This window comes from Musa acuminata, chromosome BXJ1-6 (genome assembly GCF_036884655.1).
Source record: "Musa acuminata AAA Group cultivar baxijiao chromosome BXJ1-6, Cavendish_Baxijiao_AAA, whole genome shotgun sequence".
NCBI lineage: Eukaryota > Viridiplantae > Streptophyta > Magnoliopsida > Zingiberales > Musaceae > Musa > Musa acuminata.
Genome location: NC_088332.1, coordinates 26,344,142 through 26,365,610, shown reverse-complemented (window position 1 = coordinate 26,365,610; position 21,469 = coordinate 26,344,142). Strand labels below are relative to the sequence as shown.

The window sequence follows — 21,469 nt, the reverse complement described above, 5'->3', positions numbered from 1 at the left end:
TAAAATTAAGAAAACAGGAGAAAATTTTCTTATTCATGTGTTACGTAAAGTAATTTATTTTTTTTTTGCTTAGATAAATTCTTTTAAATTTTGCACATAAACCGATCGTAAATTCTTCTTGCTGCAGTCCTCCAATTTTCTCAAGTTAGTATCTACCAGTTTGTATATGATCATTACACTCATAGTATTTATTATTCCTTGTGTGTGTATGTACATATATCACTTCGTTGACATCAAATTTATGAAGGAGCGATGGTTGCAGCTGAACCTGGAAACCACCATCCCCTCTCATGACATCCCCTTTCTATCACTTGGAATAAAGTTCTTATTTTTCACAAAGAGAACAAACATGACCTGCAGAACTAACACTATCACATATATAGCCTATCTTTCTAAAACGACAGTGTTCAAGGCCTGAATTTAGTCATGAAGAAAGAAAAGAACAGATATAACAAGTAGGAAAGAGGACAAGCCCTGCTCAAGCTCTACACATGCATGGAGTAAGAGGATTCTCCCATATGTCATAGTTGGGGAAGGTTTCTTCTGGAAGGCCAGTCCGCGTGTGGTGGGTGATCACGACATCCTCGACAAATGATGCCCAACCCATGTAGGGGTCCCCAAAGGATTTGGACATGAGCCCCTTGTCCGGCTTTATTGACTTGAGCCTATGTCCCATGTATCGGCGAGCTCCTATTATTAGCTTCGCAAAATTTCCACCATGGGTCATAACAAACACATCTGACTTCAGACATACTAGGAAATCGAGGGCAGCCAAGCTCGTCACATGCTTCCTGAAGTGGTCTATTTCTTCTTTGCTTGCTAGTTCCTCCTTGGTGACCTGTCAGACAAATAAGAAAATGGCGTTGTATTCATTAAGTTTACAAGGAAAGAAGTAGGATATGTGGCACTTGCTGAAAGAATTTAGAGCCTCCATGAACCAGCTGGATCTTTTCCTGAAACAAGCAACTAACATGATAGGCAAGATGGCCTAAGATTTTTGCCTAACAATCTTACAGCCTGTTTAGCTGCTAAAAACATGATGGAAAATAACTTTCTCTAACAATGACCACAACAAGCCTTATTCAGGACGGGCTAAATGTCATATCGGGATAATACGGAATGGACTTTGAAAGAAAGTCAATAGTACAGTTGTAACTACTAGAATAAGTTCTTCAGATTGAAAAGGAACGAACTCACGATAATACTTTAATAAAATCGAGAAACAACTCACCACTGAGTTTAAAATCACAAAGGGATACAGAAAGTTCATCACCCCAAGGAAAATAAACAAGAATACAGAACTGAAAATAAAAGACTCACTACTCAAGGAAACATGCAAGAGATATAAAATTTAAGAGAGAGAACTTCAAAAGAGTTTCTGCCAATACCATTAGTTTCTAAACTTCTTTCTAACCCTAAAACATCAAAATAAGTATTACTGCATGAAACAATCCTTCATGCATAGAGAACTACAAAATTAAGTGTCTTACAGTTGGTAACTAACCCCTTTAATGCATTCCTTAGTCATGAAGAAAAATACCTTGAAATAGCTTTAACTTTGTTTAAGGAATATGCTTATGAGCTGCCATATTTGAGTGAGCTGGGTTAAAAGCTACGAGACAACATTGTGGACTGTAGAGAATATCATAGAATCAGCAAGATCCTCACAAAGTGATTGTAGTATATTTAAGCACTCTCGTGTTAAAATGGAACTTTTCCAACTATTGAGTTAACAAAATTTCTCCATGAATAATAATTAAAATTATTTGGCTTGTAGGAAAAAGAAAATTAATTGAAAGTCAATTTCCATTTACTTTTAGTGTGTTTGCAATAATGGAAAAAGTACTTATTCTATTTTTTCTGGAAATTCACATTCAAAACCACTAGAAGGTTTTGAATACGTCTTCTTTGTCCATGTCAGGAGAAAATCCAGAAAATAAAAAGGTAACCTTTCCTAGAAATCTGGAAGGTTATTTTCCATTCTTTTGGTTTATCTCACAAACAAATATTTGAAAATATTTCCAAGGAAAAAAAATGTTTTTCCTGTGAACTTTCCTGTACAACCAAACAGACTCTGATTTGAAGATGTTACTGTGATTGTTCTCCAGAAATACTAGGTATCAAACAAGAATTACTATCAGTGTAATACACTCATATAGACCTCATGTTGCATCATCAGCATCTACAGTTGGCTCAGCGAATAACTAGTATGAAACCATATCAAAGAAGATAGCATCGCATTGCATATATTCACAAGCCAAAACCAGATACATGAATATCCTAAATCTACAGTAACCTTTGATTAGTTTGCAAGTAGAAATAGCAAAACCTAGAGTTCCTAAGCTTTTTCTGTGTTTTAATTTCAGTAGTAATTTTCAGGTTTAGGATTTTAGAAACCAAAACAAGCTTAGTACACTGCAGTTGCAAAATAGCAACAAGTTTACAAAGACAACAACTCAAGTGAGAGTATTTGTGTGTTCAATAATTTCAGATACAAGATGTTCTACTGGCTCAAGATCAGTAACAAATTTATTAGACAGCAATGACGGGTAGTATTCATGAGTTAACAGCGACAACTGAGTTAGCCAATTTTTCTTACAGACAAGTACGTGCAATTAGTGCCATGAAGTGGGATATAGTTGAAAATTTGAAATCATGTTTTGGCATTGAATGAAGAATGAATGAATGTCTATGCTGCCAAAATAATGATTTGCTTGCTACTTAGGTCTTTACTTTTTGCATTTTTATAAAAGCAAGTTAATTCACTTATTTGTTTATTTGACATGAATGTGCCAGATCCAAACCCTCATGGATAGTTATTCCGTGGATAGTGAAGCCTTGTTCTAGTTTAGTTTACTTTTACATGCTCATCACAATGCTTGAAGTCAGGTATTACTTAGCAATGTTTAACTCCATTGGTTAGATATTTTCTGCCAATTGCATGACAGAAGAAATCAGCAATACATACTTCAAATCTAAGAACTGGTACCTGAAACAATCTATACAAACCAAAGTTGTCAAAATGTTGTCTAAGCTATCATAGGCACTAGCCCCTTAAAAGGCCTAGTTGAAATGCCTAGGTGCAAACACAAGCTTAGAGAAAATACCAATAAAAATACAAGTTCAAGGTACATGTGTAAGTACATCCAATGAATCACGCGTATGATATACAATTATACATAATATGCAGTCTCTTGCATTAGCTTTCCGACAAAGATCACATCAAATGAAGTCCTTAACATCAATTGTTTCAGATTGAATATTCGAATTATAACCCAAAGACATTAAACTATCACTTTGATATCCCTTCTATAAGTTCTTATAGAAGGTATTACATAAAATACAAAAAAAAATAGAGTATAAATAATGCAATGCCAAGCTTCATTTCCTATTTCGTTTCAATTTTAATGTATCAGCAAAGTAAATTATATTCCTCAAGAGTTGAAGTGTTTACCAGATTAGGGAACATATTTCTAAGCGGAGCCATCCGATTCTTTCCACCATACACTTGTCCAGAAGCAACATATATCTGTGTTTCCTTGGGATATCCCATTGCCCGCAATATGACAGCAACCTCGCCAGGCTCTAGAGGGCAACGTCCTTCCTTTCTTTTCTGAAGTGCTAGCTGCCAGAGGTGGGATCCATTCTGTAAACAATGTGCAAGAGTGAGAAGTAAACGACAGCACTGAGGTCCTCAGAAAAAAAAGCCAGCTCTATACTAGTTTGTTCTATTTGGTAAATACGAAAGCCATCATTCCCTCCTATCAAGTAATAAGATTCCCTTACCTTGTACCGTCTCGGCCATTCTTTCTGTCTATATGCTGCCATCATTGCTTTCTCTTCTCTAGTTCCAACAAAATCACAGAAAGAGAGGCCCACCATTCCCTTCTCAAATCTCAGATGTAGTGCCCTGTCGGAAAAGAGCTAGATGCTTATGCAAGAAATCAATGATTAGTTGAATCCATATCATGGAACTGAAAGGATTAATACATGTACGGGTTGACATTTCCAGTGCGGTTCCTCATTCTTGCCGCCAATTTCTCAGCCATTTCCTCAATCTCAGGTAAAAATTTTAAGGCATGATAATTAACTCTACACCTGAGCCTGTTTATTTCTGGTGGAACATTGTCATACCTAAGCAAAGATACAGATTGTCAATTAATTGGATAGACTTGTAACAAAAAAAATCCCTAGGATAACTCATTTATGAATCAATAGGTGCTAACATGATGAGAGCACATTCTCACAAAAGTTAGATGCTAAAGAAGATTTCAATGATGGCACAAGATGGCAAAAAAGGAAATTAAAAATCTCAATTGAAGATAAAATGTCTTTTAGCATGAACAACTTACCCCAACCTATCAACAAAAGGTTTTAGAGCCATTATCTTCTTCTCCTTGATCCTCGGAAGTACATTGTCGATATAGAAGTCTGCTGATGCATATTTTGGAATGTTCTTTACTGTTCGTCTGTCATGAAAACCATCAATAATTAATACTACATAAATTATATTTTGATGAATACTAAATAAATTATATTTGATCTATATCATTTAAACAAAAGCTCTGTGCTACTATGGACAATGCATAATTTAAGATATTCAAGAAAGATATAAGATATATATGTCCAAGTGATCCATAGTGTTTACTAATTCATTTTTAATTTAAATAGGATAATGGAAAGATGAAAGGGATGACTGTCACGAATGAGAAGAAAAGGGCAAAAACACCATGCAGAAGGCTGTACATATCAACTCTACACTACACATAGAACTTTTGTTTTATGATACATGCACAAAGAAGTTACATATAGCTAGTATTGGACAGTAAGTCAGGCATACTGCATGATACCAAGTTTTTAAAGTCAGGCTCTGGCTATAACAAACTCATCGAACGCAAAGCCTATTTGCCACTATGGAAGTTGTTTTACAGTTGCAGTGAACTCTAAATTTTAAAAGAACGAAAAGTATGTGATCATAGGGAATATTGATCTAAGAAGATAGTTGAATTGCAAAATCAAAATGATCGCACATACTTCAGCAGATATAAAAATGAAAATACATAATCTGAGTTATAAAACAGCCATCATCTTGTGCTATAACCCAGAACCTATAAATTGTGTCTATTTCTTAATAAAAGATAAAAAAACATTTTATGTATTGTTTGATCATAGTCAGAGCAAAGCAATAAACTATCCAGGTTTCCTACTTTTCTACCAACAGGTCATCTCATTCTTACTACAAAAGCAAAGGTACCAAGTGGCTGACGATAAAGTAGTGAACACAATAGAGTAGAGTATATGGTATTATTAAATTCCAATACAAAATCTTCATTTCTTCATAATGAATCTGAAAAATATGAGTGGTTTCTTCAAATATAGTCCTTTCTTTTTGTATGTACCAGAAATAGCATTACCAAGTATGTAGAGAAGCATTAGAGATACACTGAGGTCAATTGCTATTTCCAAAACTACAATTGGAAAAGTTTTAGGCTCTCTATAACATATAAATAAAAAAATTATTTATTACAATAATACCATTCTACATTATGATTAACATTAATTTTTCAATATATATCATAGTTAATTAATACACTTTCATGTTTATATTATTACCTTTTGTACATTTTACATATTTCATATTTTGATTTTTTGTAAAAGTTATATATCATAATATATGAAATCAAGAGAATCTTTACGCAATTTATAATATTTCTTTTGATTTTTTGGCTTTTATGTTTTTTATTAATAAATTCTTTTCTGGACCATGGGGTATAAGTTCCTCCAATGCCTGTTTTGGAAATCAGGTCAGAAGGATTTTAGTCAATCTGAAATTTAAGAGCCTATGTAATTGCTATTTCTGTTTCCTTTGCGTATCCCACAGTATTTGGAGTTAATTATAATTCATAAGGCATTTCCATTTCATTCAAAATGCGAGTTATCATTTCGGATGTTAAGGATATAATGAAATTATTTACGAGTTGCATACTAAATATATGGAGCTCTTAGACATATATCTTCTTTTTTGGTGGGTTTGTGGAATGCAGATCTGAGAAAGACTTAGTGGGAAATCAAAAAGGTTTTGCATGAAGCAAGGAATTAAATTAAGAAACATGGCATAAAACCTTATACTGGTGAAAAGCTCTGCTTTGTCTACAAACCACTCAGGAATATCTCTTACGATACGTACATCATCCTTCAAGTATTCAATAAAATGATCAACATCAAATATGTCTTCAAACTTCCTGCATGAGATAATAAGAATGATTAAAATTATAGATATTTTATCATTAAATTTAACCAAGATGATTAATTTCTCTAGCATTTTTTTTCTATCAAGCAAGCATTGATCCATAAAAACGCCAAAAATCAGAACTCAACTATGACATGTAGGTAGCAAATGACAATTGCACAGACTAAAAATCAGTTCTTCATAAGAATTCAATATCATAATGTCTCTCAATCTTTGATTTGAACTTCATGAACTCTTGAAATCAATTTGTTAACTAAATTTTTGTCATCAAAATGAAGATGCATTTTTCTATCATGCAAGAATATGCTTCTTCCTAAGTTAAACTATCTTGATAAGCAAACATAAAGTGGAGTTGCAAGTGCAACAATGAGGCAATGTGTCATCAGAACCTTACGTTTGATCTTTCCAGATTTGATCTTGCTTTAGCACTGGCAAAATAAGAGTTGCACCCATTATTTTGGCAACAGCAACAGCATTACATATCTGCAAAGCAACCAAATTAAAAACATCACCATCAAACATGTTCCCATCAATGTGCAACATAAAAATTATAAACCAAATATGATAATATTATTAATGTGGAGTGCAATTTACAGTGTAGTATATCTTCACAAATAATATTAATGTAAAGGAAATAGCCACCTGTAATTTTTGAAAATATGACAATGGATCAATCGGCAACAATATGACTTGACACAACCAAATAAGCCTTGTTATAAGGGAAAAAAAATTGGTTGATCATCAAAAACAACAGTTTCATAGTAAGTACAATTGAAATTTATGGTAAGTCACCAAAAGAAAAAATTTTGAGGACATTGGATGTACTATACAGCAAAAGGGAGATATTGATAAAGATAATGCTTGTAAAGTTCAAAGAAGATGGACAAGGGGAACAGACATGCAATCAATGTAACATATGCGCCCCTAGATTAAGAAAAAAAAATTATCAGACAACTGTAATGGCATCTATAATTATGAATCAAAACATTGAGTAATTAAAAAACAACAAACCCAAAATGTTAGTGTTGCCCTAGATAAGGATGATAGATGTAAGCATGAGTTACCAGGAAGAGAAAAAATAAATGACTGTACACATCACAACAATCAGGGGCAGCTTTAATAGAGGAAAAACTGAGAGAAACTGTTCAACATGGCTTGGACATTTTCAAAGAAAGATCTATAATTGCACTGGTTGTACAAGATGACTTAGTTTGGCTTAGTGAGACAAAGTAGATCCTAATGTGAAGTGATCCTAATGTTGCAAACAAGATCCAACTGTCATGGTAACATTGTCTCGTTATAATGATGGGATACAAAAAGAAACAAGTACAGACGTAAGTGATGAAGAAGAGTACATACAGCTATACGTTGTTGGTTAAGACCACCCTCAGCATGGATGAATATGTAACCATTGGTTTCATTCTCAGAAGGAAGATCTGCAGAAGAACCACAGAGATAATGGCTATGCCAAGATACATAGTTTGTGAAAAAACAAACTTGATCAAAGTCACAAGATAATGTTGGCAACACCTAATAAAGCTAAAAATTCCATAAACCCAAAAAATCTTGTGCAGCATCGAGTTTAATTTAGATTCACAACTACCATATCCTCAAGAAAACTAAAAGAATTCTCTAAATGTACATGAATCAGTTGCAAACAAAGAATGGACATTCTGGCCAATGCTAGTGCATGTAGGTTCACATATCAGTAGGTATATAAGTGCATGAACATCGAAGAACATATTGTCTAATCAGCCTGTTAAATCTAATGCGACATGAATGTGTGCCCACATGAAGTCTACAGGGACCATGTGATGTTATATTAATCCTGGTGCTAGGACTGAACCAGACTTGTACAACTGAACTTATGTAAACAACTTTGGAATGTGACCCTCATGGTATGACAAAATAACACCATGCAGGCAAGAATTTAGCAAACCAGATACCATTTCTAGCTTACAACCATAACACTATGGTGTCATCATTTAGATGGCCACAAGGTATACAACTTTGGTGTGGCTGATAAGGACAATGTAAAGTGAAAGCATACAGTGACCATATGAGATTATATCAATCCTGGCAATGGGACTGAACTTGGCTTACACAACTGAAATTTTTGTGATCATGTACGCACGCCATGTGACTCTCATGGTATGACAAAGTACTCACCATGCAAACCAGAGTTTACACCACAGGATGCATCTCTAGCTTACAACCATGGCACTATGGTATCATCATTTAGATGCACAAAGCATAAAATTGATAAATGTGGCTATAAGGACAGTATGAAGTGGAAATTCAATTCAAACTCTATTTGCTAGGCTGCAACACGAGGCAGCGTATTTAGTTTATCTTTAACATCTTAAAACAGCAGTGGCATTTATTATTGTCCAATAGAGATTTCCATACTCCCTTATTAGCATCAGCATGTTCTCTCAAGAAAAAATTAGCATACATTATTAAACATTTTGCATATGGATGCATGAACATAAAAATCATCAGAATTAGAAGTATATCCATATACATGTCAGAACTATACAGGTACATCCAATATTTCATAGAATTATTATAGTGACGTGCAACAATAGTTCATATATATGTAAAGAACTATATAGGCACACAAGAGAGCATGCAACAATATCTGCATGTTATAGTCAATCTTATCGCTTGTTAAATTGATTAGATTGGACAAATTAATGTAAAGCCACTCCAAGGAAGCATAAGGGTAATAAAATTAATATCTACGAAGAGATGAAAAAACTAAAGCAAGAAATTAATAGAAGGCAAATTGCAGTAAGTACAAAGAACAGGAACAAACACTGAAGAGCATGTTAAGGTTTAAAGTTACTACTGATTAAAGTGAGTTCTGAGGAAAGGAGCAATGACACTACAACCAAGGTTTTAAATACTGGTCCAACCAAGTACCAGTATCAAAATGGATAGTTTGATACCAATACATATGGTTCAATTTGATTTTCAATTATTTTATTCATCAATACTGGGTGGCATGAGTTAAACATACTACTCTGTGTACTGTTACTGTACTAGTCCAACCGGTTACCGCTATGAAACCGAGGTTCAAATTCTTGGCAACAACAACCTATAAAGAATTTTGAAGAAGTCAACTATAAAAAAATATAAAAAACAATAACATATAGTAAATTTAATGAGAAAGGTAGTTATAAACTAAAATATATGCTGCTTTAACCTTGAAATGATAATCCACAACACTGATGCTAAAGAAAATATTGAGATAAATTTAAACTATAACATCTAATATGGACTTGGGTACCAGAATTTAAGTCATGAAAACATATTTTCTGCTTCCAAGATAAGGCTACAGGCATTGACCCTCTCTAAACCTGTAGGATCCTCATCCAGCAGGTCATTCCATTTTATGACTGAAGTGGAAAATGACATATGTGCTACTTTTTTCCACTGAATTTTTCTAGTTAAAGAGAACTTCTGTAGACAAATTTAATTAGTCAACAAAAGAACAAATGAAAGATTATTAAGAAAGAACAGAATATTATTAAAATGAACAATGGAGAACAACTAACAGTGACTAAAACACCCTCAACACCAATATCTAGATCTTAAGGTTAAAGTAAAATTAGGCTGCTAGGCAATCATGTGTTTATACATTGTGGCACAAGTGACAAATATGAGATATATATACAACCATCTTATGGTAAAACAATGTTATAAAGATACTTTATAACATTGATTTATACAATCAACTTAAAAAAGCAATAAAAACAATCAGATAAGTTTCAGGAATGTAACTTAAAATGAAAGTGTAAATTGCAAATGAAAATATATCATTTATATGAGCTGTAACCCTTTCCCCAAAACATTGAATGCATAACTATAAAACTTTTCAATCTTCAATATCTTAGTAGATGAAATTTCATTAAAAATAAGCAAAGCATATTTTGTCAGGCTCTATTGTTCAATTTATGTGCTACATTATCTAATCTAGAAGATATCATTTGAATGAATTTCAGCAGAGAATTTTTCAATCAAGTAACTTTTGGACTTTACAAATTGGGCATTGTTATGGGGACAAGCATGTAATTTAGCAAATTGCTTCCAACTGTAGCGCAAGAAAAACACAATCGATCGAAGTCTACTGCTTTTATTCAACATGTGGGTATCCCTTTCTTTTTTTAACTTAATTTGGACATATCCCACTCAAGTTGTTAAATAAGGTAAGTGCATAATAGCTCACCACCAGCATATAGCTTGCCCAAAAGTCAATAAACTGGGAGGTTAACTTAAAGGGAATACTAAAACCACGGAGGAAGAATGATGTTTCCTTGTGAAAAATGTGCCTTCATCACTCTTAGCATCCAAAGGCCCTCTTAGCATAGTAATGATTTACAGTACATGCACCAGAATATCTCTCCGTATCTCCCTGCTATAGTTTTCTTGAAAACGTTTTGTGTATCAATGTTGCACACTGTATATCGAACATCAACACAGAAGAAGATGATTTCACATGGAAAAAAAAAAAAAAAGAAGACTTGCCCGAGATACCACCCTCCCGGCGCTCAGCACATGGTTTCCATGAGGTAGTCGCAGAGTAGGGATTCTCCCAAAGTGATTGAGGCTCCTTCACCTGTAGGAAGAAAGGGAAAATAAAGAAAACAATCAAAAAGATGCTATCGCAATAAGAAAGATATTTTGCTACATCACATCACAGAGGCAATCACAAAACAAGATATGTATACTTGATGAGAACTTACGCGAGGGCAGTGAAGAACAATCCCTTCCTTGCGGCACAAATAAGGTGCATTCTACCAAACAAAGAGACTCCAGTCATTTAGACTGCACAATCTAGTCAGTCATAGTCAGTCAAATATCTTATTGAACATCATGATGGGAAAATCACTGCAATTGTAGGACTAAGATCACTTCTTTGTCATCAGAAAGAAGCTTGAAAACATCCGCAAGAATCACAAGACAAATAAATACAGAGGAACCACGAGCGACTCAAAGATCCCAACTCACTAAGCGAGTCAAAGATCCCAAATCAAGAACCACGAGACAGATCAAGCACAGCAAAAGAGAGGTGGCGGAGGCGGAGCTCACCAGGCGACTCCAAAGAGAGGGGAGGGAGAGGAAGCCAGCCAGCACAAGAAAGGCGAGGAAAGCGACGAGGATCCGGTAAGCGGTGGAGGTGGAGACCCTGGGGTCCTCGAGGGCGAGGAGGGACCGGATGGGGGGCGGCAGATGGAGGACAGAGGAGGCGAAGGGGGCGCGGTGGGGATCCTTGTCGCGATCCCGGTCCCGATCGCGCCCACCGCCATCGACGCCGCTGGCAGAGACGAATGGGGCGGAGGGATCGTCGCGCTTGACGGGGGAGGAGCCCGCGGAGGCCCTGTTGCCCATGGAAGCTGAGTGGCGGAGCTCCGCCATCTCCCTCGGAGACTCCCCAACTCTCTCTCTCTCTCTCTCGCTCGCTCTCTCTCTCTCTCTCTCTCGCGTGCTGTTGTCCAACGCTGTATTGTGTTCGACGAAACGTTTCTTGAAAGGCGCATATACACGTCGAATATATACTCTAATAGCATCCAACAACCCACAGTTTACCCACTGTCGATCCGCACTGGTTCCCACCGGTTCCTCCAATCGAGATACGGCTAGGTAGGATAGCTTGTCACGTTTTATGATCAGTTGATGATTTTTTTTTTTTTTTTATCAATACCATTTCATTGAGAATATTTAATTCAGTAAATGAGATATGGTGATACTGATAGCTATCTGAAGGATCCATCGGTAATTAGTTGATGGTGTTTATTTTCTGCTTTTGTATTTTTTTTGTTTTTTTAGCCATTCCATTTCATATAAAAGTTAATTTAGTAGTAGATGAGAAATGATATGATTAATATTCTTAAAACTTTATCACTTACATGTGGGTAGAAAACAAGTTTTAAGTTCAATACATAAAACTTGAATTAATTGAGGATGATTTTTTTTTTTTTTTTGAACACATGAAAACAGATGCTTTCCTTTTGGTGTCATTAAAAAATTTACAGTCAATATTATTTTAATTAAAAGGTCAATTCATCTGATTTACATTCTTAGCACCTATACATCTGATTTACAACCTAATTCATCTGATGTCGGTATTTATCTTCTAACCTAATTTGGATTAACGTTTTCCCAAACCAATTCAAATTTAACATTACAAGCATTGTTTCGAACAAAATCTTCCTAAAATGTCTCGAAGTCACCATATGATGAATTTAATTTTAATTTAACATTACAAGATTATTTTCAAAATGGTGTATCACTTTCCTCTAACAAAAAAACACCACGAGAGAGATTTTTTATAGAAATGCCTCAATTCTTAGTTTATTTGAATCTAAATAAAAATAATAATAACAATAACAATAATAATAATAATAATAATAATAATAATAATAATAATAATAATAATAATAATCATTCACCTAGATCAGAATATAAATGATGATAGCAAATCGCTAGAATGTTATACAACAGCTCCGAGAACTACATGTCACGGTCCTCGATCACATCAAAGCGCCAACAAGAATAAAAAGCTTATGTCATGCAACGCAAAACCCGATCATTAGATCCGTCCCACCAACACAGAATATGAGCAGTAAGTACACTGGAGGAACTTGATCCTTTCAAACAGACAAATTCAAGAGGAGAGCATTCGCACGCATGTTTTCACTCTCAAACTATCATTCATTTATGCAGTAACTGCGATGATTCAAACAAGAGAGAGAGACTACACGAACGAAACACAAAAGTCTGATCCGGGGGAGTGGAGGAGGAACGCATGGACTTGGAGCTAACGCTTCCATCCTGTGGGTCGGGAGTGATGGAGGCGGCAACGGAACGAGCCCGGGTGGGTCGTCGGAGAGCACACGCATTGGCCGCTGCCACCCTTCGGCGAAGCCGGTGGCTTGGGATTCTTCTCCTTCTTCCCTTCATCCTTTGGGTCGGAGAAGGAGACCTGCTTCTTGGCACGATCGGATGACTCCTCCATCCTTATTTTATTTTTTTTGGCGACACAATAATATAACACCTGAAATTTTATATAAATAAAAATTTTAAATGATCTTGCCAATTAAACCATTGTCACATAATATTTTACATAAATAAAAATTTTAAATGCACGCTAATCTATCATAAAGTTATTATTCAAAATATACAAATAAAAATAAAAATAATTAGTAAATATATTGAGTATAAACCTCCTAAAAAAACTTCATATATTTATTGGTGATGTCAGATATCATATCATAGTCATCACGATTTGCATAGGTCAAGGTACTCTTTTAATAATAAATATGAAGATTTGAGATGAGCCTTATGTTCGTTCATGACTGATAAAAAAAATTCATATTATACTCCTAACAATGAATAGAATTATGTCATATATTTATTTGATTGGATGTTTAGTAATGTGTGATAGTCTATTAATCTCTAAAAAAAATCAACTTATCAACATTGATATATTTGTTATCGATAAGAAAACAAAGTCTTCGCACGATATGATAGGTTATATTAATTTTGAATACAATAATATCTTATAAAATTTAATCAAAATATTTAAAGATAATCAATAATCCATCAAACATCCTATCGTCAAAAAAGTCACACCTTTGTTAGCCTTCAAACACCAAGTTATGTCGGACCCATATATCAATTCAATTCCACTCTCCCTTTTCTTTTTTTTTCGAATAGCATTACTAATAACTAATATAACCAACCTAATTCAATAACACACATGAAGATAATCAAACAGCAAACATTATAGAAATTAATTAAATGGTTTAGTCAACATGCTTCATCAAAGAAATCAACATGCCACAGAATGCTTAAATCAACCTTAAAATAATTTAATTTAAGATGGATTTCATGAAATTATTTAGTTAATCTTTACGAAATATTATTCAAAACTTAAACCATTAAAAATGACATTAAAATTCATGCATCATAATATTAAAAAAAAAGGATCCTAAAACTCATTAATTAAAATTTTTTATTATAAACTAATAGAATAAACATTGTCATGCGACATGAGGATACAATATTTTTAAAATTCTTAAAATTTATAAAAAACAATAAATCAAAATATTTAATTTAAAATGAACAGAGGACTTACCTCTCACTTTGGGAGCTCGGTTGTCTTTGTCAAATGGTGAGCAACAAGGGAGAGGGATCATCTTTAAATAGGAGAGAGGGTTATCCAAAAGTTAATAAACAAAAGTTAAATTTTATATTATTTTATCAATTAATTAATTAATTAATTTCATTTTAAATCCATTGGCAGAATTAATTAGTATTTTCTAATTATTTGTTCAAATAATAAAAATAGATAAACCACATAAGGTAACATAGAAACTTTTATTTTTGGAAAGGAAAAAAAATGTGTTAATGGTTACATTCATCCCCTCTTAAAAGATACATGGTCCTATAATTTAATTTATTTTTAGAAAATAAATATTGATATTACTTTCTAATTTTCTCTTATCATTATGGAGTGGCCTCTTTGTTTGAATCATGTTACCACTTAAATATAACATGCATGCATATATCAACTATCTCCTGAATCTGTAAGATCTTTCAAATTTGTATTATTCTCTTGGATTAGTGAACTCAAAAAAGTTATATTAAATTTTAATTGTGTCTAAAGAATTATGCATACTTCTTCAAAAACAGCCTCGAATCCCTGTAAAAAAAAATACTAACTATCATCTCCCTATCATATATTAAAAACTACTACATTACGATGATATCCCACCGACAAGCTTAGATGACTTTAGGTGCCTCAATTGCCCTTTTTATAGCAATGGGATTAGCTGTAGTAAATATAAATTTTTTAACTGTATGCTTACTACCTCAATATGAATCTTTGCCAAAATAAATTACAAGCTGGTCGAAGCCACCTCACTCACTTGGTCGACAGCTTAAGACCTCTCTCAATCTCTTCACCGAGCTCAACTCCTCCATCTCCCACTCGAGCACTACTGCCGATTGTTGGAGTTGACCATTTGTTGTAGTTGTTGAAGTCGTCATTGTCGAATAGAGTGACTTGGCCATCTGTGGAACCTCAGTCACTCGGGTCTTCGAAGATTGTTAGATCCAGTTAGTCATGGAGCACTCGAACAGATCACCATACGATAACCGTAAATAAACTGGTGACCTTCTTTGTGAATCCCAGTGGCACTTCATATATTGATGAGCACCTTCACTTCGAACTTAGGCCAAAGAGCTACTTTCGTTTGTCGAGTTAGCTCCTCTACCCTGTGGATGAAGCTAGGGAAGACTAAAAGGTCACACCCTACTCGACAAATGGAAAACTTATTGGATTAGAGCTCCTCGAACCTTGCATCCACTTCAAGCTAAAAAAGAAAAAACGTGGATGAAGCGCAACGATGAAGCGCACATTATAGCATGCATCTAATAAGTTCTGATAGAATATAAAATGTAATTACATGATATAGCGAACTTAGAACTTGATGGCTATTTATACATTTTAGCAGAGAGGATTTTTTTCAACTGTTCATAGATTTCCTCGTGTAGTTAAGAAAATCTTATCTGCTAACATGCCCCAACAAGATTGAGCTTCTATCAAGGATGTAAATCTTAGACCGATACAATGAAAATAGTTTACGGACGAGAGATTTTATAAGTGAGTCTGCTGGTTGATCAGTCATATGCACGTGAGAAACACGTAGTTGATGTCTGACAACTTGATCTCGCACGAAGTGAAAGTCGATGGCAATGTTCATGTGGGAGTTGAATACTGGATTGACACATAAGTAGGTAGCTCCAACATTATCACAATATATTGTAGGAGTAACGGTGGAGTTGAAGTTAAGTTCTTTGAGTAAATTTATGACCCAATTGAGTTCAATAGCGGCGGTGGCGACGACACGGTATTTAGTTTTAGTTGTAGATCATATGATTGTCTTTTATTTTTTAGAACTCTAGCTGATTGGAGTAGCTCCAAGAAAGATAATATACCTTGACGTAGATGTGATATCATCAAAGTTTCCTACCTAATTACCATAGCAAAGGCATGGAGATGGAGTGGTGTTAGGACTCTAGCTAGGAGAGTCCTAATTGAGAGAGACATTCATGTAAAACCTACCTAAGCCGACCCCTATTAAAGAGGTGAAGAGGTCGGCTAGGGTTAGGAGGTTGTTTCTTAGAGAAGAATAAGGAGTTGTAAAGGAATAGGAGTCTTGAGTAGGAGTCATATTAGGAGTTGGTTAGAAGTAGGAGTCTTGAGTAGGAGTCCTATTAGGAGTTAGGGTTTAGAAGCCCTATAAATAGTCATGTATTCCTCATCTTTTCATAAGCAATAGATGAATCTTTTCTGTAGGCTTTGAGCAGCAACTTGGAGGGAGGAACCCCTATAGAGTTCCAAGGAGGCCGATCCCCTAAAGTGATCAACCCAAGTTTAGAATATGTAAGGGTTCTAACACCTGGTATCAGAGCAACGCTTTTGGCATCTCGCTGCCCTTCCACAGCCATCCATCAACCCTCCACAACCGCCCAAAGCAATTCCCACAATTGCTTAAGAGATCGTTGTCAAATTCCGTCGTCATCTCCACCACCACGGATCATCCTTTGATCACCCCGTGAATTGCAACAGGTTCTGGTTTTCTACCTTACTGCTGCTGCAATTTAGTTATCCTTATTTGAAAATCCCAAAAAAATTGTTCCTATATTGCTGCATAAACTTTTCGTCATAAAGTTTTCATCTCTACGACGAAAGATATATTGCAGAATTCCAACCGTATAGCACCGTCTGTTTGATCTTGCTACTTTGTTTTTTCTATCCAAATCTCTACGAAATTTTTATGACATCTTTAACATTTCCTAACAGCAGATTTTCTTTGGTTTTGTCAAAAAAATCTCAATATAAACCATTAAAATTTTATGTCTAATCTGCTATACTTGAAAATCTGCACTGTAAAATTTCAGCCGCATAGCACTATTTGTTTGATCTTGATACTACATTGTTTCTATCCAAATCTCTACGAAATTTTTATGATAGCTTTGATACTTCCTAACAGTGGATTTCCCTTTGGTTTCATTAAAAAATTCTTAATATAAACTACTGATCTTTTACCTCCAATCTGTTATACTTAAAAATCTGTGCTGTAGAAAATTTCAGCCGCATATTGTTGCCTTAACCCATCTATTTGCAATCTTTTTTGAATGAAATTTCTTATATACTTCATAGATCATCTTGGGTTCTATCTAAGATTTATCTATTAAGAAATTCATCTCTAAAAATGATTTTGTGTTGCTACAAATTTTCATCGTAACCCGCTGAAATTTTTCGATGAGAATTCTGCAATCGCAACTTGCACCAATTTCCTTGCTGTTATACTACCGAAATTTTCTTGATTAAATTAGATATCCTTGCTGTCATATAAACTATGATTTTGCTATCAATTCCCTCCTCAATTCTCTCAAGTTTTTGGTGGAAATTACGTTGAGAAACCGTTGTTTCTTCGACGATAATTCTACTCTTACAAGATAGCACATACTTGCTGCAACTTCCACTTATTTCTATCAAACCTTTGCTACCATCTACCACATATCCAAAACTTTCATCTACAGCTCCACCAAACCACACCCTCAAACTTCACCCAAAATAGCCACAAAACAAGCCTAAACCGTAGCCTACATCCACCAATCTACCAACCCTTTCGACCATCACCTCTCTCAACCAATACATGCCTTTAACCCGACAACAAAAGAGAGATCTTAACATCACAGATTTGGCGGCATATACTATGGCATCGGAGGAGGTAATCAATGCTAAATTCGAAGCCTTCGAGGCGCGAATGGAGAATAAGATTCGGACGCTCTTTACCGAACTCAGATTGGGCCGACCACTAAGCCCGAAGAAATCACATCAAGGAGAGAGCTTTGCCCAATCACACCAAGCCCGAAGATATGACTTCCAAGAGAGGGGAAGCTCTATGACCGACCCCAACTATCTATGCATGAGAGTGGACTTCCCTAGATGGGAAGAAGGAGACCCGATTGGTTGGATCTCGCACGCGGAGCGATATTTTCAGTACCATAAAACTGTGGATGTATCTATGGTGAAAATTGTAGCTATACATCTTGAAGGGGATGCTATACAGTGGTTTAACTAGTTTGAACATACTTATGGAGTCCTTTCATGGCGATAATTCAAAGAAGGACTGCTGATCCGCTTCAGACCAACCGATTACGAGAATATTGACGGACAACTAGCAAAGATCCGACAAACCTCCACCATTCAGGAGTACCAAACCAAGTTTGAAAGGTTATTCTAATGAAACTCATAATTGGTCTCAAAAACAGCTATTGAGGACCTTCATTGAGGGCTTGAAGCCGGAGATCCGAGGAGAAGTTAAAGCACGACAACCGTATACACTTATGGCAGCCATCTCTTTCGCACGACATCAAGAGGAGCAATTGAACCATGAAGCTCGGAGGACTAGGGTCGCTCCTCAACCAGCAATATTGAAGCCCTTAGCCCCCCTACTATTGACCGAGTCCCTACACCAAAGAGGTTAACAAGAGAAAAGCTTCGGGAGCGATATGCGAAGGGGTTATGTTGGCATTGCGACGAGCCGTGGAGCCGCGAGCATCGCTGTAAAAAAGGCAGACTTCTTATGATTGAACTAGTAGAAGAAGAGGTTATTGAATATCCAGAAAAGAGCCTTGAACATGAAGAAGAGATATGGAAGAAGAGCCACAGCCGACCGACATTACGGTACACGCACTAGCCGGCTACTCAAACCCGCAAATGATGAAAGTTGGAGGCCTTCTCAAACAATAGTCGATCACTATTCTCATCGACACGGGCAGCACTAATAACTTCCCGAATAGTAAGGTTGCTGCTTGGATGACACTGCATATTGAAGGCTGCAGCAAGTTCGATGTAAAGGTTGTCGACGACAGAATCCTAAAGTGCGACCAAAGATGCCCGTAGGTGAAACTATTACTACAAGACTAAGAAATTATCACCGATTTCTTCCTCCTACCAATCGATGACTATGAGGCCGTGCTTGGCATAGAATGGTTGACTACACTAGGTGATGTCTCTTGGAACTTTTCTAAATTAATTATAAAATTCTACTGTAAGGGCAAACAAATCATCCTACGCGGGAAGCGCGGAAGCAACATAACCACCGTTTCGACCCAACGAATGGAGAAAGTTTTGCACAAGGTAAATGGTGGCTTTTTGATGCATCTCCAGCTGCAACCAAAAGAGAAGAAAATAGAAATTGAAGATCAAAATCTTGCCCAATTGCTTACTGAATTTGCCGATATATTTGATGAATCGCACGGTCTTCCTCCTTCTCGGCAACATGATCATCGAATTTCAATCCTTCCGGGCAAGCAACCAGCGAACACTCGACCGTACCAATATCCTCACCTCTAGAAAGATGAAATTGAAAAGATCGTAAAGGAGATGGTTGAAACAGGGGTGATTCGGCCAAGTTGCAGCCCCTATTCCTCACCGGTGCTACTTGTACGCAAGAAGGACGGAACTTGGCGGATGTGCATCGACTACCGAGCTTTAAATGGCATCACCGTCAAGGACAAATACCCAATACCAGTGGTGGATGAACTTCTTGATGAATTGAAAGGAGCTCGAGTCTTCACGAAGTTGGACCTCCGATCCGGTTACCACCAAATTCGGGTATGTGACGATGACATTCCAAAAACTGCATTTCACACACATGATGGCCATTATGAATTCTTGGTAATGCCTTTTGGACTCACTAATGCTACTTCAACCTTTCAAAGTCTCATGAACGATATTTTATGGAGATTTCTTCGTAAATTTGTGTTGGTATTTTTCGATGATATTCTCGTTTATAGCCCTTCTCTTGAGACTCACTTTCAGCATTTACGGATTGTTTTGACGATCCTTCGGGAGAATACTCTTTTTGTTAAGCAACCAAAGTGCAACTTTCTCCAGAAAAAAGTAGAATACCTTGGGCATATAATATCAGAAGAAGGAGTGGCGGTAGACCCAACAAAAATTGAGGCAATGCAAGGCTGGCCGAAACCTACAAACGTGAAATTACTGCGCGGGTTCCTTGGACTAATGGGCTACTACCGAAAATTTGTTAAGGACTATGGGAAGATCAATGCACCACTTACTTTCTTACTGGAAAAAGATGTCTTCCAATGGTTAGATAGAGCCTCCGCTGCCTTCGACAAACTTAAGGCAGCCATGATGACGACGCCGGTGCTAACACTAACAGATTTCAACCGACCCTTCATTATTGAGGCCGACGCATCTGGAGTCGGAATTAGAGTCATTCTCATGCAAGATGGTCGACCACTCGCATACACTAGCAAGACATTATCTCTCTCCCATCAAAATAAGTCAACATATGATAAAGAGATGCTCGCCATTGTGCGCGCATCAACGAGGTGGAGACCCTACTTGATTGGTCGACGATTTCAAATTAAAACCGACCATAAAAGCCTCAAGTACTTTTTGGAGCAAAAGATATCATCCCCTGAGCAGCAAAAATGGGTAACAAAACTTCTTGGATTTGATTATGAAATAACTTATAAAAAGGGGAAAGAGAATGTTCTTGCAGATGCGCTTTCGCAGCTACCCGAGCAAATTGAAGTTTCGGCCATTTCACTTCTGACCAGCAACTTTCTTGAGGATATTAAGATGGAATGGCAGGAAGATTTAGAGACTAGTAAGATTATAAAAAAAATGGAGGGAGCACCAAGCTCCGTGGCTCATTACAATTGGGACTCAAAAGAATTACACTATAAGGGATGCATTGTGCTTATGATAAATTCAACTTGCATCTTCACGAGCAGATTTCAGACAAAGTTATTCCATATGCAGGGTACTAAATTGAAAAGGAGTACGGTATATCACCCACAAATCAAGGCCAGACAAAAGTTGTAAATAGGTGCTTGGAGACAGCCCAAAGCCACCCACCAAATATGACTATCCAAGGAGAACTCCAGACCCAGCCAAGTGCCATTATTGATCGACGGATCGTGACTCGACGACGACGACCCACTACTAAAGTGCTAATACAGTGGGTAAACCTACCAATAGAAGATGCCACTTGGGAGAACTATGATGACTTGAAGATCAAATTCTCAAAATTCATGAATCGTCAGCCTCAAGGACAAGGCTGATTTAAAGAGGGCGGGTCTGTTAGGACTCTAGCTAGG

The 21,469-nt window shown here is 36.2% G+C and overlaps 1 protein-coding gene across 1 annotated transcript; it reads right to left on the bottom strand.

Moving 5' to 3' along the window:
- Nucleotides 1-311: 311 nt before the first annotated feature.
- On the bottom strand, nt 312-11,774 carry LOC103974670 (protein PECTIC ARABINOGALACTAN SYNTHESIS-RELATED). Its single transcript, XM_009389541.3, has 11 exons — nt 11,345-11,774; nt 10,999-11,049; nt 10,781-10,871; nt 7,610-7,686; nt 6,645-6,733; nt 6,123-6,242; nt 4,353-4,469; nt 3,991-4,134; nt 3,787-3,910; nt 3,455-3,646; nt 312-838 (listed from the first exon to the last, which is right to left on the bottom strand). The coding sequence occupies exons 1-11, from the start codon at nt 11,669-11,671 to the stop codon at nt 479-481; spliced, it is 1,692 nt and encodes a 563-aa protein (XP_009387816.2). The 5' UTR covers nt 11,672-11,774; the 3' UTR covers nt 312-478.
- Between the last annotated feature and the right edge of the window lie 9,695 nt (nt 11,775-21,469).

Coding starts and splice junctions, on each gene's coding strand:
- LOC103974670 (XM_009389541.3), bottom strand. CDS start 11,671: ATGGCGGAGCTCCGCCACTCAGCTTCCATGGGCAACAGGGCCTCCGCG. Junction 4,470..6,122: donor GAGCTTTTCACCAGTATAAG/GTTTTATGCCAT, acceptor TTTTCATGACAG/ACGAACAGTAAAGAACATTC. Junction 3,647..3,786: donor AATGGCCGAGACGGTACAAG/GTAAGGGAATCT, acceptor CATTGTTTACAG/AATGGATCCCACCTCTGGCA.